Here is a 19,817-nt window from a genome sequence, read left to right on the forward strand (position 1 = left end):
TACTTTTTCTCAGCTAATATAAAACAATAAAAGAGGAAGTCATGTTCTCCAAAGGAGGTATGGCGTTTGTTATACTTACATACTGTAAGAAATGAGGCAAGTTCTTCTTCTTCAGTGGAAAAACTTTGTGTTATTTTTATAACTATACTGACATTTGAAAAAAGGAGTGTGCAAATGCTGTGTATTATGGCAGCCTTGTGTCTCACCTGAATACTCAGTGACTACTGAGAGGTACTACTGCACCTCAAAACTGTAGATCTACTGGAGGTGATTAATTCCACTATGTAAATGACCTCAAAATAAAGGATTAATGCACAGATATGGTGTAAAATAGAGCACTTTTCAATGACTTATAATGACTGGCAAGTGAATATCACCAGCCATAACAGATGGAGAGCAAATCCCCTCTTTCAATCCTAAACCTTTGAGGCATTCAGGACACCAAGTTTCGTATTTTCAGAAGTTAAGTAAGACCTCACAGTGGATCTAAATCTAACCATTTGAACAAAAAGCAGACTAGGCATTTGAAATATTCATTTAAATGCTTCATTATCATAAACTATCAGGAGCACATTAAAAATCTCTTTCAAAAATGCTGCCAACAAGGACTATGTGACACTGAAGTAACCTTGAATCTAACATGTACAATACATCCTTTCCTAATGAAAACAAGGTGACAGGTGTATTAAGACCAACAAGATCACCGGTAAACAAAAGCTACTTGTTGAAACCAGGACAAACTTTGATATTGCTTTACCAAAAGCAATCTATGAAATTAAACTTTTAAATGTTATTTTAATAATAGAGAAAACTTTTAGATTTACTGCGTAAAGCAGCTTATAAACTTAGACAAAACTACAGAGATTTAAACATAAAACCAAATATAACCAAAATCTCTCCCAGACATATTCCAATTAAGAGTATTAATGACTGTCTTAAATTCAGCTAATCTATTTAGATCTTAAGAGACTAGCAACTTTAAAGGAAAATGGCCAAAAGAAAGTTCCTCAGGAGGAATCCCTCTCAAATTTCCCTGGGTTAGGGATACAGTAAGATACAATTTCCATTGGTTAATAGAATCTTAACCTTAAAATTCTCCTTTGCCTTTTTGTTATGTTCCCTATATGTGACTGCGTACTAGTTTGAAAACAAACTAGTGGGAGGCACCAAGTCAGAATAACAATTTAATGGGGAAATTAAAGAAAAGGAAAAAAAAACCCTAAAAGACAACACTGTTTCAAACTGACAGAGTCAAGATATAACCTGAGTCCCTGTTAGGCAGAGTGGTGGTAGCAGTCTGGTAGAATGGTGGCTGCAGTCCACTGAAGCGGTGACCCTGTAGAAAAAAAGGGTCTGCTCTTCCTCAGAAAGTCCAGTGATGGCTGTGTAGCTCCTTTCCTCTGGAAATCCAGTGGAAAGGATTATCTCTGGTGTTCAGCGTCTCAGATTATATCCACAATGGGATGCTTGGTTCCTCCCCCTGGGTGGAGCATCTCACAATGGGGTAATGAGTCATGAGGCCAAGTGTTGATTAGGCTCATTAACAGAAGATAGTCCAGAGGGAATCATGAGGCAGGACAATGATGGGCCATTAACAGAAAGATAGTCTGGGGGGAGGAGGCAAGGAAACACTGCCCCACCTGATTTCAACAGCTCATGAAGATGGTAATAGAATACACTGCAACCCAGGACAGACTGTTACTCTGGAACCCATCAAGGTCAATCAGACCATGGACTCCTTCCTTCCACAAGTCCACGATGGATTTTACAGCCATCCCTCCACTGACCGAAACCAGAGAAAGAAATAGTAAGAGACAGCGAGGTGATCACGTAATTAAAGACTGTTAACAGAGGCAAACGGCAGGCAGACTACTGTAAATCAGCTGGGCATTTCAAACACCTACATTTCAGCTGCTCAAAAGCAGGACTTCATACTTACCACATTATCGGTTGCACTTCTCAGTGGAAAAAGCCTTCCTTGCAAAGTTGGGGTATGCAAGCAAAAAGACAAACGGATCTGTGCTTTCTTATAAGGGCCAATTAACAACTCAAATGAACACCAGAAAATTGAAACTATATGCTCCTCGTTTTTCACACAGATAATTTTTGGTTATGTGATAGTCTGCCTGAGTATAAAATTTACTGTTTTCCCCAAAATTTTGAGTATCCCTGCAGCACATAATTAGTAAATTAACAAATGCTGCAGATCAATTAGCATATCAATATTTCGAAGTCTAGTTTTCTGAGTTCTCATCAAAAAGCTGTCACCCACAGAAGCTGCAGAAGCACAAATGACAGGCAGATCCCACTGGGGAAAAAATAAACAGACCACACACACAAAACACAAACAAGCAAAGAACCAAAAAAAAGCAAACAACCCAGACAACTATGGACATGCCATTCCTTCATGCAAAACATAATGCACAATCAGGAATCCTGATCAGGTTTTTTTAAGTTTCTGGATAGCTTATCTTGTTCCTTATCTTGTTCAAAGCAATCAAACTTTGTATGATGCCTGGAAGATGGGATTTTGGATTGTTTCCCTTGACCGGAAATTCTGTTTGAAAACAAACATCTCCACATTCAACAGGAAAAAAACCAAGACAGACAAATTATCGTTTTTAGGAAGATTCAAATATGTTCTTTTCATGAGTCACGTCAGCAGCTTTTTTGCCCAATCTTGTAGAATCATAGAAGCATTCGGGTTGAAAGGGACCTTCATAGGACACCAACTAGAACAGAGCCTCATCCATCACCTTGTCAAACCCTTGTGCTTGACCACGCCCTTATCCAGTCAAAAGTGTAAGTCTGATACTGTAGCCTGAGCTCAGGAATGCAAATGAAGGAGGATGCTATGAAGCTTCCAAGAGCAGGTAAGAAACCAATTTCACTCCTTATAGCATCAAACTGCTTCTTCAGATAATTAAAGGTCTGAGCACCTTTGGATTGCTACAAAGAAGTTGAAACTGTTACATTTTGAAATATAACCTATCTCAGATTTGTTTCCTTATGCTCTGTGAACACAGCAACAAAATAAGAACAAGGGGCAATGAACAACAGTTTAAAACAAAAATAAACTTGCAACCTTTGACAATCAAGGGTTTAGAGCAGCGTCTGTACCGGAAGATACTTTTTAACAGACATATACCATAGAGAAAATCTGGTAATTTAATTCAGCAAGTTTTTCCAAATGTTACAAATAGGACTTTGAAAGAAATTAAACGTGAATATTTAACAAAAAGTTCTACAGAAGTTGACATTTTGAAGATGATTAAGTTTTTGTCTAGTCCATTGTGGATTAATTAGTCTTAACTATGTTTTCTGTATTTACATAAGGGCAAAAACTCCAGATGTAGAAATGCTGATATTCATGGGTGAACTATTACTAGGCCAGAAGCTGCCTGAAACTACAAGTCTTTTGCTGAAAAAGTTCCTGCAAAACAATGAGACTTCTTTCACAGAGAAAGAAGTTGTGCTTGGGAAAAGCAAAAAATAAGTGCCCTATAGAATTCTGTCTAAACCCTGTGTTTTTACGATATTCATACAGCCAAAGCCACTTCAAAACAAATGGGAATTAGACACCTAAAATATCCTCAAGCACTGATACTTCAGTACCTAAAATAGGGATAACCTGAAACACTAGCACATTACCCTCCAACAAATAAAACTGAATCTGCACTCTCTTTAACAAGACTCTTATTGGATGAGTCAATCACTGCTGACAAGGTATTTTTATGTCCTTCTGGGAAGATTGTAGTGGAAACAGAAGGATATTAAGTTACATTAGATTGTAGGGGTTCAGTATTGTCTGTACTAGGTCTCAGTAACATTTTCATACTCAGAGGGAAAAACACATGTCATGGGTTAGCAAGCATAGTCCCGGAAGTGATATTCTCGCAACGGGGTGCTTACAGCTTCCTCTGTGACCTGACAGGACCTATCAGATGGCCAGTTTGAATATGGACAATTCTTTAAGCCACTTAAAGTTCTAACCGCCTCCGTGATGCACACTTAAGAATAGGAAACTCTGAGGCAGAGTCTCTCTCTCTCGTTTCCGGTGCTGGGATAGGTGGCTGCGGGCCCCGTGTGCGGGCCAGCGGGCCCAGCCCAGGCCCTGCTCGGGCCAGGTCAGGCCGGGCCACGACCATCCTGGAGCCAACGGGCCCTGTTCCACCCGCAGAACCCCCCACAGCTCTGCTGTGGGCAGTGGGAGCAGCTTGGCTCTCCCCCCCCCCCCTCCCCCACTGCGGCCAAGATTCAGCTAAAGCTGCACCGATGTCCAGCAGAGGTCATGTGACCGACAGTGATAAGCAACATTCCAGCTGGAAGGCCTAGGTGAGATTAACCCTTTTAGTGCTGTGAAGAGCTGAAAACCTGAGGGAAGAGAAAGAGGAGATGCTTAAAGCTGAAATTCTGTTGTAAAGCTATGATGTATCAGAATACCCGTTGTAATTTCATGAAGGCATGAAATGGGGGATGGAGCATTCAACTTGTACTTGTGAGCAAAAGCACCTGTGCTGAGATAGGCAGATGCTGAAGCAGCTGTAATTTCATGAAAAGCTTGAACAGGGAGAGATGGAAGAGACGAGGACTTTTGCTCCAAATGGGAAAGGAGAAAACCTCAGCTCCTAGAGATGCTCCCAGAGATAGTCCTAAAGATGAAGATAGGAAGACCCTTTGCTCCACTCCCAGGGAAGGAGAAGGGCCTCCGTTCTTAGAGATGAAATGCTCCCAGAGATGGGTGAAGAGAACTTTTATTTCTGAACGGCTCAACCTTAAAATTTTACCCCACTAATTTCAAGAGTGGACCCTTGAAAGCAGTTGTGGGAAAAGCTGCAAGTCAGGGAAGGGACTCACATGCAAGCAGAGAACCAATCTGGGTGGCTGTCTTGTTGTGATAATGTTTTCATAGCATGGGCAAGAGAGACTCCTCTTCCTAAATGGACTGAACAAGCTTATTATGGAAGTGGTAAACAGACTGACCACCTCTAGGGTTGTCTTTTTACATTGTCACTGGGAGAAGGGAGAAAGGTGGGGGGAGGAGAAGTGTTCTGAAGGTGTGGTATGATTTTTTTTCTTCTTTTAGGTCTGTTAATAAACTTCTTTATATTCTTTCAAGTTTGGTGCCTGCTTTGCATTTCTCCTAATCCTTATCTCACAGAAGGTAAACAGTAATGAGTATTTTGGACCAAACCACTACACTAAATTGGTGTTTCTGCCCGGTTACAAACCCAACCCGCTACAACACCTAAGTGTACCAGAAGAAAAAATTCTGCATAATAAAGCAATCTTTCTATGGACCAACTGGAAAAACCTGCAAGAGGCAGAAAAATTATCTGGAAACAACAGAGATACGTTCAGAGTGTTGCAAAATGTGGAATGTGGAAAATTTTCTTAAAAAAGGATGTTCTTTAATGTTTGATCTTTGTTACACTTTCAAGCCTAATCAACAAGAAAGGAGATGTAATCCATAAATCAGAGAGCAGCAAACAAGCTATAAGTGATGTCCAGGTGTTAAAAAAACAAAGTTCTCATTGGTAAAATTGCCTTGTTAAGGTTTAAGGCTGGACATGCTTCAGTGATCTCAGACCTAGGGGGAAGTTAACAAACCTTGGGAAGACAGAAGTAACACTGATAGTGGACCCAGAGAATGAAGAATATATGGGTCACAAGAACATATGGCAGAACTTCCAAGACAAGAAAGAAACTAATAAACCCAACTCACCAATTGTGCTGAAATCAGCTTCGACTGGGCAACAGGTTATTTTGACAGGGGCAGATCACAACCACCAACCCAAGAAATCCACAGACTCAAAAGAAGAGAAAGCTTGAGTATGCAGACTAATTCACGTGGGAAGTGAGAGAATCATTAATCAACAGAAGAGAGAATACCAATTAATAAGAGAACTAGGTGACTTGTAGCCAATATACACTAATTCATTTGTTTGCTAAAATGTATAAATAGTAAAAAGTTCGGATAGCTGATGTGCTTGATTTGTGGAATACTACCAGGCACCCAGGCTTGTTCAACTCTGAAATAAATGTTCAATGTCTCTCTCTAGTGTGTAATTATTGGTTTGTTGCACACCAGGTAACCCATCTGATTTCTGTGGACAAGAGCTTTTCATGCTTGCATTGAGGGGTTAAACTACTAAAGGCTGAAAAGATGGAACAGACCCACTCCTTACTTTTGAATGTAGCACTGCCATCTACAAGATAGACTTCATCAATAGTTTTCCAGACAACTAGCATATACACAGTAACCTCCCAATATAAGAAAATACTGAAAATGGATGTCAAGAAACACTAGAAATGCCAGCATTAGGAAAGTTATTGATAAGAAGGTTGAAAATGGAAAAAGATTTCTCTATGCATAATACTGCTCAAAGAACTAAAAGAGGAACAAGAAAATTTCACTTCAAAGTATGAGAAAATATTTACTGTATGGACAAGAAGAACAAGAGGTAGGAGAGGAGTAAAAAAATATTTCAAAAGATGGCAATCTGCTGTGGGCTTACTAGTAACATCTCCTTAAAAGGTGGAGGAATAAGCACAGCTGAGTATTTAGCTTGCTATGTTTTGGATGAAAATTGGTTACATGAACACCCTTCTTGTTCTATAAGCTGGCTCCCTTAAAAATACTTACCATAACCAGATCAGCTAAGACAAAACACAGCTGAAAAAGATTCGATTGTGTCTAATTGTGACTGACAAGATGATTCCAGGATTTAAAAAAAAAAAAATTGTTCCAAGAAAACAACTCTGAAATGTCTGAGATTCCCATTGAAGTGACATCCCACACATTAAACTAGGAAAAGCTTTTTTGCTCTGTATTGTATCAGTGAAGCTGCTCCTCTTCTTATGGGGTGTCTGTTTAAAAAGCTTCTTTTGGTTTTTATAAAGCTGCATATACAAAATCAAATTTCTATCCCATGTTTTATTTCAGTCTGATACAGGTATGGCTTTTGGAATAACAAAATAAATTTTGAATCACTAGCCTTCAAAGTAGTACATGCTATTTGGGAGGCAATGCAAAGAGCGGAGGAGATATGGAACACACCATCAGTGGAGGGGTATGTTTTATAATTTGTGCACATGCCAAAGTTACGTTTGGGACTATCCTGGGACTTTGATAAAACGCTTTTGAAAATTAAAAATAATGCTCTTCCTTTATAGGCAATATTAATTATTTATATAACCATCAATTATGAAAGGGGATATTGATTTCCTTGTGCATATAGATGTTGGATAAGGCACAAATTCTTACTATGTCTTCTCTTTCTAGATAATGGAACAAAGAACTGACACTATACTGTTGGCTGTACTGGTTTCAGTGCAATTAAAACAAAAAGTTTAGTAGAAGTAAGACACTTTATTCTTCTGAGACAAAGAAACTTCTACTATCCAAAACCACAAAGAAAACCACCATCACAGAAACTTCCTAAGCAGATTTTTGCCCATCTCCCAGAGCATTAGATTGTAGCACTCTCATCAAGCAAGAAAAGAAAAGCCATTAAAGAGTCTGCAACAAGCAATATCAGAAAACTGTAGTTTTGTTGTGAGCAGCTTACTGTGAAAGTGCAGGTGCTCCTGCAGCAGCCCAGAAAGGCATCAATAGCTCTCTGCAATGAACATCAGTCAAAAAGGCAGATGCAGAACTGCTTAAATGAACAACTGCTAAGACAGTGAAGTTAAAATGATGGAAAATTAATGGTGCAATTCCTTTAAAGAATAAGGAAAGTACAGGAGCAGTTCTTAGTCCCATGAGGTCAGCTTACCTTCTATATTCTTCATTATTTCTCTTTCCCTCTCGGAACAGATTGCGACAAGCTCACTGCTGACATAGAGATGGCTACTAATACACAGAAACCCTACTATCGTGGTGGCACCCCAAAACATCTCTACATTTAATGTGCTGCAAGGGTTTCCATCAGAAGCCTTGGCAGATTCAAAGTTATTTTTCAGAAGTTTGGCCTTTATTCCCGAAATTCCAATGACCAACTTAAGCTGAAATGCCTGGTCCTTGACACTTCAGACTTTGTACAGACAGAACTACTTCTGACATCTGAGAAAAATCACCTGAATAGAACTGCAGGATTTGGCTAATTGTAAGTAGAGGTTCCTGGACACTAGCCTGTAAAATCCTGTTTTCCACTGGCTTATAAAACTTAAAACCATTAAAGCTGCTATTTTCCATGCTGGTTCCTGTCCCTGCTAGCCTGGGCTAAGAGAAAACTTTTCTTCCGTTTCAAGAAGTAAGGCACCCAGAGCAAATTTGGTTTGTCTTAAGTGGAGGAGGCTTCAGAGTTTCCTATGTGTGAACACACTGAGCACACACTAGCCTCAAAGGCCAAGTCTACATATAGCAACACTGACATCTGGGGCAAAGAACAAGACTTTTCTTGCCATTACTGATGCTTCTGAGCAGGAGATATTATACCTCCCAGCTAGGAGACAGCAATTCCACCCTCAGTATTCTTCATGCTGATATCTAAAAAGGGGAAAAGGCCTGGCTGGAAGACAAAGAGACAGGCTATTTTCATTCATCTCTCCTTCCATATGCATTACGAAACAGCCTTTAATTATATGATAACATATTTTCTACAGAACCTGTAAATAATCCATTTCATACACTTTATTCTGGGAATGAATCGAGAAAGCAGTGGACCATTAGCTACAGGACTCCTACCTCATTTTTTCCTAAAGCTGGATGATAAATGAGTCAAGGAATTGTAGAGGGGAAAAAAAACTAGGCTCATAGCAGATACATTTATTAATTTTAAAAGCTATTTTGGGGTTTGCGTGTTACTTGGCAATGGGAGAATTGTTTCTTTCATCTAGAGTTCTGTTTACTATTTACCTAGATATTCACCTCTACTTCTGTAGAGATTGAACCTAAAGTAATAGATTGCACTAAATCTGTGAGTTTCTTCCTCCAGATCAACATGTAACCCATGCTATTGAAAGAAATTGGAGGAAGAAGAAGGACTATGCATACTAGCAAGCAACAACCACCAAGGAGAAAAAACAGACTTCAGGACTAGCAACACAACAGCAAAGACTTTTGCAGAGGAATATGCATAGTTAGATGCACATTCTTGACTGGTTGCAACAGTCAGTCTGTGCTGCCACCTGTGTTTAAGACACCTCTTAGTGGATTTCATTAAAAATACCATCTCTGTAGCTGGGAAGCACAGAGAACAAGTACATGGCTCCAGCTGCACTGCTGCAGCAGTGTGACTGTACGAATTGAGATCAATGCCCAGCTGTCAATCAAGATGTGAAGTCAGGTGCACAACAGTACCATGCACTCAAAGCTATCAGAATCCCACAGCAATAAACTCCTAAATATACTGCTAAAAACATCAGCAGAATAAAATGGTTCCAGCATTTCATATCACACTGTCATTAGAAACTGCTCCTTTGTGAGGCAGATATAAATTTGGGGTTCATCTAAACTCTTGATGTTGTAATGCTTCTTTCCCATCCCATAGCCAAATCCAAAGAGAAATTTACATTTTGTCTCTCTCTTTCTTAATACTTCTCTGCTGATCCTTTAGGAGAAACGTTTTTTAGGATGTATTTCTTCTTCCAGGAGCTTCCACTGATTTCAATTCAGACAACCTTCCTGGCACAAGATAATTAATAGGAAAGCAGACCAAATTCCAAAAGGAGGAATTGTTGAACAAGTGTCATCTGAGCTGTAGAAAGGATTTCAAAAGCAACTAATTCTGTTTGACTCCCTTTCATTTGAAAACAGCCTACAAGATCTACGGATGCATTAAAGCTAAGCATGGCCTGGATAATCTACAAATGCAGGGCCCCACTTGGAAGGAGAAGGGCAGTGAAATATTTGGCAGTATGGTTACTCCTAGACACTGGAGGGCCTCTTTTGGAATGCACACCCTTATCAACCAAACTATTCAACCCTGGCTTAATCAGTAGTTGGTGAGCTCAGAAACTGTAGTCCCCAGTTGTGCTTCTCTAATGGCCCAGCTGTTTTCAAGTGAAAAGAAACAGCTTAAAACTGAAATAAAAAAACAATTAATAGCATTAGGCATCGCTTGATCACAACTTTCTAGCAGAAACTGAAAGTTAAAAGTGGTCAGTCCACCACAAAGGCATCACAAGGAGCTATACCATCTGCAAGCGAAAACAGAGATTTCTTAATCAGATGAACACAGGTGGCAGAAAGACTTGAAAGCAGACAATTATTCCTTTTGAAATCTACTTTTCACTGGTGCTCTCAGCATTCCTCAGGTGGCTGGGACCCTTTCAATACTGCTTCTAGTAGGAAAAGAGCTACGGTAGATGAGTAGCACCAGTTCCCAATTCAGTACTTTTTTCATGCTCTGACAACAGCAAGCCAAGGCTGAGATGGACAAAGCACTGAAAAAAATCATTGGTGAGCGAAAAGCAATGAGAGCCACTCCTCTGAAGAAAAAGCAATTTGTATCTCAGGACAACCATATAACCCCTTAAAAAGTTTCTATCTGTTTGCTTTTATAAAAAATTCTCTCAATTATCTTTTCTTTCTTCTCCATTTGCATTAAACTAGGTATACTTACCAGACTGAAGAAAGGAGAATTATTAGGTAAAGTAATAATCATCACTTAACAATGACATCTGTTCAGTCATATAGTATAAAAAAACAATGTCTCTGTAAGGTAAAACAAGTCATACTTGGATAATCTCTGTCCAAACTCAAATTGCAAAGGAGAAATCTTCTCACAAGAATAGATGATGTTATAAACTACAACCACTGCTAGTAACTGCTTCACTTCGGAAATAAATACATAATGCACAAGGCCACGTATAAGAAAACAAACTCTAATAAAACTGAGAGCTAAGCTTGATATTACTTGTCACTGCTCAGGAGGCAGAAGATGTGGGTAAATAATGTAAAAAGACCAAGAATGTAAAAATTCCCTTGTTATCAGACAACTTTCTTAAAAAAAGATGGAAAAAACACAACAAACTTACTAAATTTTAACGTACTGAAACTCAATTATAAATCTACAGAAGTGATTAAGCAAGAGAAAAATGTTAAAAGAAGCAGTTATAAATAGGAACTGCATATCACTGCCACTGGTGTTTCAACTGCAATATCCAGAGAAAGTAATTAGCAGAAGTGGCCTCGTGAAAGACTGCTATGTCCAAAAGCCTGTTTGCTTTCTCAACTGTATTACCTGGTAAAATAAAAGATACTGCCTCTCTTAGAAACTGATCTTTTATATCTCTAAAATACCAAGCATACAAAGTTGAGAAAACAAATATATCTTAAAGGCTTTAGCTAAGTTTGCCAAACATTCTAGATATACTGTCAGTTGAAAAAGAGGATTGAAAAATGCACTGAAAAATAACTGCAATAAATCATAATGCATATAATCCCTTTACAGTGCATAGCAACTGTGAATTGTTGTTCAGAAGTATTTTTGTCAGAACAGTTACTCAGGTTGTTCAGGACTTGCACCTAAAGCAATGTTTTGGCATTCTCATAAACTTACCTCAGTGGATGCAAACAGCAATGAAATTCAAGACACTGCAAATCATTTTCCCTTAAAATTTCTGAATTAAATCCAAATTAAGCATGCAGAAGAACCTGATTTTTGTATCTGCAGTGACATCTAGTGCAAGAAATCAAAACCACAGTTAAACAGGCTTCCAGAGAAAAGATGCTATTTTCATTTACTGTATGATTACTGACTAAGATAAACAAGAATAATTAACATCAGCCCTCTTAAAACTTTCATAATATCTTTTCCTTTACACAACACTCATAAGCCAGCTGAAGGCAACTCTATTAAACATAATACGTTAATAAGAGACTACTTAATGTGAATGTGTGCTTTTCCTTTCCATATGAATTCCGTTTGATAAATGAACATCTATTACATAATTGTTGGAGGGCAAACAATTGTTGAGAAAGCCAACATCCCTAGGAACACAGTTGCTACTCTATTTATTCTACCAACTTTTCTAAAAGAAAACAAATTCATCAGCAACGTCTGACTTAAATTCTTTCTGCCAGACCCATAGCTGTGCAATCCTGTGTTAATTTTGCAGAGATTTTTAAACCTCTTAAAAATTCAAGCAGATGATATAGCTTGTAGAAAGGAAACAAAAACTGGAAGCATGCAATGAGAGTTTTCTAATACAAACAGATGACAAACAGAAGTAGTTATAAAATATCAAATAACATCTGTTCAAATCAAAGTACAGACATAATTCGCCCTTTAAAAGTACACAGATATGTTTCAAACAGCAAACAACAGACATTATAACCAAAATGCAACACCAATATGTCTAACTAGCAACAAGTTGACAAAAATTATTCACTTACTGAAATACGAAAAAAAACCTTAGAAACAATTCCTGCCAAACATATAAATAAACACATATGCCAAAGCTGCAAACAGTTTAAATACAGTATCATGTAGACGTTGTTTTATATACAAATGCACACCAGTCTTGTAATTCCCCTTTTATTATTTGACCTGTAAATAGAACCAATTTTAGAACTTGTTCTCCACGGGCATATGACCAGAAGTCTTTAAAACTCACATGCACTTTTTAAGGACAGGATTAAAGCCTGTATACTTTTTAGAAGTTCTACAGTTTGTTTTTCAGGAGCCCAAGAGCTTGTACAACTCCTCTACCCTACAGCCATAAAAAGTGCAAATAGACACTAGAATTTTAGGCGAAAGCAGAAGGTGCTAATTGAGAGAACTTCTCACCTGAGGACTGAGCTTGTTAAAACAATAACATGAAAGAATGAAGAAAACAAATGCTCATCAAAGAGCAACATACTGGGGTAGAACACAAGTGGGAAGAGGAAATGCAGACAACTGGGTCACAGTTATAAGGTAGTAACCGTCAATAGGTAGTAACAAGAAGGCATAAAACAGCAAAATGGTGACGTATGCCCAGCATTTCAGGCAGAAGAACCAAGACAATAGCATTTAAATACCATTCAGCAACTGTGGTTTAAAGATTATCTGGAAATGTAAATAAGTGTAGACAAATGCAGCGTTTACATAGAACACAACAAACTGCTCTTGACAGAGTTCACTATGGTATGCAAGCCACCATGGAAAGCAAATTATTAAAATAAAATATATTTGCTTCTGACACCCTGATCTACACCTCGTAAAGAGCAAGACAACCACTTTGCGTTTTGGTCTCCTAGTGTCTTTGCTGCATATAGCCAAGATTCCTAAAGAAAGAAAATTCCCCTGCTTAGATGAGTATGTCCACCAAAATAATTGTTTGGTATTAGTCAGTATTTATTCATCATGGCAAGTCAAGGGTATTTCATCTCCTCCAAAAAGAGGCATGATATAAACAAACAGTCAATATTAATGCTTGAAGATAAGCAGTTTTCATACAGTTTTCTTCCTCATGTAGGAACAACCATTGTTAAGGCATAAACATGTACTACTAAGCAGTAGTCAACCAAGCAGCACAAAAAAGAATAGTCAAATAAAACATCAATAAACAGTGTTCAATAAGATATTTACACACCATGTGGTGAAGTACTGCAGCAGAATCAGTATTATTGATGCAAGTGAGGTGGTGTCACTAAATCCAACAGGACAAAACCAGTTGAAGCAGTGACTAGTTAAACTATTGATCACAAGAATTAGACACACACAGAGAAAAAAACCCCTGTCCTTTAACAGACTCTGAAGATAGATCTCTCTGCATCCTTTGACATCAGTTGACCACCAACATACAAAGCCAATGACATGATTAGAATCAAACAACAGGATAAGGAAATAAAAGGGAACTTTAAATCTACTTCAAACTAAAAATAATTTTTAAAGAGCATTTAAATACCTTTACACTAGCTACAAATGACATACAGCAAAAAGGCAAAAGCTCAAAGTCATACCAATTTCTACACAAACAGAAAAAGGGAAAAGAAATTTCAAAGAAAGTTGGGAAGAAAAACCAGCAGAGAATTATATAAAGGAGTACATATTTTAAAAGGATTAATATAAAAGCTGCTAAAGGCTGGAGAAAGAAATTGAAACATGCACAAAGGATGACAAAAAAAAGGTGACACTAAAAGAAGAAATATCTCTAGAAGAATGACAACATATGCAGTCAAATAAAGCAGCCACATCAAAAGAAGTTTTGTACCAATTAAAGCCTCAAGGCAAGAGAAAAATCCAAAGTTGGATAGATTACCCTAACATCTTAGGCCCCATGATTGATCCTCAGCAGAACCATACAAAAAGGACTAAACTAAGGAAAAGACCAAACAGGATTTCTTCTCTCCTCCTCTTCTTTTTGGGAATGTGTATGGAAGAACATTAGGAGCAGGCAAAAAACAAATTCACACAAAGATCCAATGAGCTTGAGATGAAAGCAAAATGCTACAGTTAAGTGCTGAGGCAGCAAGACACCTGAAGACAGAGAAGCAATGTAAAGCAACACTGTTCCGTGAGGTGCAATCCTTTGGTGACATTTAAAGAAATAACCCAAAGCCTGTGGACTTAAAACCAAACACTATCATTTTGGGTTCTGATGCCATATTTTACCCAATGGTGAAGCATCATCCACATTTTTATTAAATTTATTAAGCATTAAAATATCCTTGCTTTTATTAAAAACAAGGACAGGTGACAGATTGTAATACTAAGTAAGGTTAGAGTGTCACTTTGTATTACAGTGAGAAGGTTAAGGATGAAAACAATCATCGCTACTGGAAACAACACTTGGCACTTCAGGCAAATCAACACCAAGAACCTGCCATGCTACGCAATAAAGAATCCTTCATACAGAACCAGCACAAATTTAAACCCTGATGTATGCAGTGTCCTAAGCTTTGAATACAGAAAATGAGAAGATCTGGGCTTCAGGTGTGAGTTGACAATAATTCAGACTCCAGAGGAAGCCAGATGGTCACCCTCCAAAAGGATTCTTCCAAAAGCACAAAAGAAAAGCACACTATCAGTGCTACCATCCCCAGCCCAAGATGTGTCCAATCTGTCAACTACAGAATGAAGGACTATACAAGATATTCACAGCTGATAGTGGCATTCAACCACTGCACACTGCCCCAAATCCTAAACTGACATTTACAGATAAGATAGTTCAACCTACTCAGTCTAAAGATGCGCACTGTGATGGGAAAAAGTAACTTCACGTGAACTACGCACAAATGTCAAAGGGGAATAAAAGCTACCAACAGAAATAAGGAAGAATACTGGGATGCACGTCAGGTGCACATATGGTACAGTGCTGACTAGAATAATTGAATTTTAAGCTGCCAAATACTTTTTAACAAAAACTTGCCTTCACATGGTATTTTCTGTTCTTTGGTACTCTCCAGCTGGATAGTATTTTCCATTCTCTATAAATTATTTTCAAGGTAGCATTTAGATGCTGCTGGTCTAATTTTAAACATGGTTTAAAATAACTGGCAAGGGTGAACAAGTTTAAGGAACATCTTCCCTACAAAACATCATTTGTCAGGCACCTTTCCCTGACGAAAGCACTGTATTCAGTGAAAGCCAGGTAACTTTTTCCAGCAATATCTATTGATCTAGTAGAAGACATCAGCATGCCCTGTGATTCTTACTTGTATTTTACAAGGCTTATGCAAAATCCTTTCAACTATTTTGGATTTAAACATTAACAGATTTTCCCATCAGCCTGTGAGAACAACTCAAAATCATGTGAACTTTAATACTTAGAACTTAGTACAAAAAAGCATAACTACATACAATAAAGTAGGGAATCCCATTCAGCTACAAACAAGTGCACTTGCATCTCACAGGCATATGCCTAAGATTTGGAGCAAAAAGTCTTAGAAATTGAAAAGCAAATGGTTTTTAATTTTCCAAGCCTGCTGCAGGGCAGGAATTGGAAAGCAGCAACTATCTCAGGACAGCAAAGCCAAAGGGAGGCAAGGGAAAGAAGATTTTAAATATAATACAAACAGGAAGTTCTAAGTACCTTAATGAAGAATGTCCTGAAAGTTACTGAATTATGGCATGGGGAAAGCGGCAGGTGTGACTTCAGTGAGGTGGACATACAAAGATGGTCTCACTTCTCAGAGTGCCAAGACAATCTGTTTTTACAAATTACAACATGTACGGTCTCTGTGTGCAAGGGAGGGATGTCAATGACAAAACAAAAACCCCAGTGAACTCACAGAGAATCCATAAGAAAAAACACCACTGCTCTCTAAAGTTTAAAATCTGCTTTCCAGTGACTCAGCCTGGCAAACTTCCAAAAAGCCCTTTCCCACTCATATGCTGTCAGTGATGTCACAAATCATTAAACAAGAAGTGAATAAAAATATGGATACCTTCAGTGAAATGATGTAAAATAAAACAGTACAACTAAGAAATCTTTTGCAGATTTTCAGGGGATTTGGGACAAAGAAAGTTTAATCAACTGCCTTTAACCAAAAAAGGGAATACAAGCTATAGGCATACACTCAAATGTCATCCCATGAGAGTGCAGTTCATACAGAAGCTGCATGAATTAAGCTATAAAAAGCTCAGTACCAGAAAATCAGAAATTACAGCTTCTGCATTTAAGACCTTTAGATTCAAGTATGTAACAAATGCAGCTTTCCCTTACTTATATGTATTGTTCAGTTAACAATACATATAAACAAAGGAAATATGCATTTGTTACTTACAGCTATGTATTCAGCTATGTATTACATACAGCTAATGATTTTGTAATTTCTGTGCAGGAATCAGTGCATTTCCAACATACAGATTTCAAAATTTCCCATATGTGACATAATGTTCACTTCCACAATTGACCAAAATTCACAAATTCTGCATATGACAATGGACTTCCCAATCCATACATGAATAAAGAGAGGATTAACACAGTTTTATGCATGTATAGATGCTTCAAAATAACAGAAATAACATAAAGTTGTACCCAAAACATCTCTGATGAATACGCAATTGATATTTCCCAGTTCAGTATCTAGATAGACATTAAACAGTTCGTTCTGTCATGCCAACTGCTAAGTAGTTACCAATCCTGCTCCATTCTCGCTGCGATTTGTGCTTTATTTTTATTTTTAAGCAAGGAGCCATTCAACTCATGTGGAAGTCAGATCAAAGACAGTGGTGGACTTGAAGAAAAAAATTTATGAAATCAAAAAGTGATGCAAGAAAAATCAAGTTTCAGATCAGTGATAAGTAGAATTAAAAAATTACTTCTAAATGCTTGCTTGAATTGCACCACAAACAAGTTATGTTCAGCAAATCATGAAAGCTTAAGCTTTGTTTTCAAAATTTTTATTTAACAGAACAGTTAAAACATTTGGCAACAAAAATATCAGTTAACATGATGAAAAAGAAATTGTGGGAATTATTCCTTTGTGTGTGTGTGCATGCACACGTGTGCTTGTACATATGAATGGAATCATCAAGCAGCCCATTAAAACATAACCTCAGACTACCACCTGATTGTGCACTGAATACCAATACAAAATCTCACCAGGACAATGGAAAATCCATATCTACTATGCACCACATCCACTGAGATACCCAATGTAAGATAAAAAGTGATTATTCACACATCTTGTTGATACAACACAAATATCAAGGATATGAGAGATCCACTTGTCCGTGGCCCAGGCTTTCTGCACTTGTAATTCAATAAAAACATTCAGCAATTTAAAGATTTTTTAGAGAGAAGCTGTTTTGCACTGTGGGGTCACTATGGTGAATACTAGAAAGAGCTGAGCCAAAGAAGATGACTTAGAAAAAGAACTTTTAAGGAAAAATACTAAGGCTAGGTCAAATGCCAAGAGGAAAATTTATTTAGTTGCCTTACTTTCAGAATATCTTGAGTTTCATTCCACTTGTTAGTCCACTCTTTGGTCAGTTCTTGTACCTATGAAAGAAAATAAATATTGAAAAAATCACATCTCTTGCAAAGTTCTTGATAAATGCATTCTCATACTTAGTACTCAGAGAAGTACTAAGTATTTGTGCAATTCTTGGTGAAGTTTAATACTTAGGCATTTAGAAGAGCATTGACGCTCCTGCAGTAAGTTGCCTTACCTACAACACTTCTCCCTCAAAACACAAAATACTTATTTACACTGTAAGATGAAATGAAAGTCAGGGATAATTACTTCAAATAATTGTCTACTTTAAAATAGTTTCATAAAGTGCTTCAATCCTACAAAGTCTACTGCCACAGACTGATCCCTCAGCTATAACAGGACAGCTCCTTTTCCATGGTACAGGTAGGCATGCTCAGGCAAAAATCCCCTCCAGAGGACAGCATGCAGAGGGAGAGGCAGCCAGTAGCCTTCAGGAGAGAACCAGAGCAAAGTTTGCTGCAACTTAGAAACTACCCACGTCATTGTCATCAGCACAGAAGTGAGAAGATGCTTGCAAAGGGATTACAGACAGGGAGAGCACTGGGTATAGAATCATTTAGGTTAGAAAAAACCTTAAGATCATCAAGTCCAACTGTTAACCCAGCACTGCCAAGCCACTACTGAACCACATCCCTCTGAAGAGCCACATTTATAGGTCTTTTAAATATCTCTAGGGATGGTGAATCAATCCCTTCCCTGGGCAGCTTTTTACAATGCTTGACAACCCTTTCCATTAAGAAATTTTTCCTAATATCCAATCTAAACCTCCCCTGAAGCAACCTGAGGCCATTTCCTCTCGTCCCGTCACTTTTTATGTCTGACAAAACTGACCCCCACATGGCTACAACCTCCTTTCAGGTAGTTGTAGAAAGGGAGAAGGTCACCCTGAGCCTTCTTTCTTCCAGGTTAAACAACCACAGCTCCCTCAGCGACTCCTCCCTCATACTTCTGCTCCAGACACTTCCCCAACTCCATTGTCCTTCTCTGGACTCACTCTAGCACCTCAATGTCATTTTTGATGTGAGGGGATCAGAACTGAACACAGCACTCGAGGTGTGGCCTCACTAGTGCCAAGTACAGAGGAAGAATCATTTCCCTGGTCCTGCTGGCCACACTATTGCTGATACAGGCCAGGTGCTATTGGCTTTCTTGGCTACCTGGGCACATGCTCACTCATGTTTAGCTGCTGTCAACCAGCACTCCCAGGTCCTCTTCCACTGAGCCACTTTCCAGTCCCTTTTCCCCCCGGCCGTGGTGCTGCCTGGGGTTATTGTGAGCCAAGGGCAGGACCCCACTTCACCTTATTGAACCCCATGCCATTGGCCTCAGCCCACCAATCCAGCCTGTCCAGAGCTCTCTGCAGAGCCTTCTTACTCTCCAGCAGATCAACACTCCCACACACCTTAGTGCCATCTGCAACGTGACTGAGGGTGCACTTGTTCCCCTCACCCAGATCATCAACAAAGATATTAAACAGGACTAGTCCAAATATTGAGCCCTGGGGAACACCACTGGTGACTGGCTGCCAACTGGATTTAACTCCACCACTTTCTTGGCTCAGCCATCCAGACAGTTTTCTGAAACAATGCACCTGTGCAAGCCAGGAGCAGACAGTTCCTCCAAGAGAATGCTGTGGGAGACAGTGTCAAAGGCTTTTGTAAAGTCCAGGTAAACAATATTCACAGCCTTTTCCTCATCCACAAACCAGGTCATCCTCTCGTAGAAGGAGATGATGTTCGTCAAGCAGGATCCGCTTTTCCTAAACTCACGCTGATGGGGCCCAATTCCCCTGGTTATTCTGTACATGCTGGGTGACTGGACTCAAGATGACCCACTCCATGACCTTCCCCCAAACTGAGGTCAGGCCAACAGAATGCTACGGATTTGTCCTTCCTTTCCTAATCACACAGTTGTCCACTGTGTAAGTTAACTTTCATATAAT

General features: G+C 38.7%; 1 protein-coding gene across 11 annotated transcripts in view; it reads right to left on the reverse strand.

Moving 5' to 3' along the window:
- KIF16B (kinesin family member 16B) overlaps nucleotides 1–19,817 on the reverse strand; it is a 167,316-nt gene that overhangs the window by 106,725 nt on the left and 40,774 nt on the right. For all 11 annotated transcript variants that reach the window (XR_005604361.1, XR_005604362.1, XM_039570136.1 and 8 more), the window contains exon 12: nucleotides 17,821–17,880. Coding sequence is in view for 9 of the 11 variants with exons in the window: in XM_039570136.1 (XP_039426070.1) it covers nucleotides 17,821–17,880 (60 nt within the window). In the remaining 2 variants the exon portion in view is untranslated. The remainder of the gene's footprint in view (nucleotides 1–17,820; nucleotides 17,881–19,817) is intronic.

This window comes from Corvus cornix, chromosome 3 (assembly GCF_000738735.6).
Source record: "Corvus cornix cornix isolate S_Up_H32 chromosome 3, ASM73873v5, whole genome shotgun sequence".
Classification (NCBI taxonomy): domain Eukaryota; kingdom Metazoa; phylum Chordata; class Aves; order Passeriformes; family Corvidae; genus Corvus; species Corvus cornix.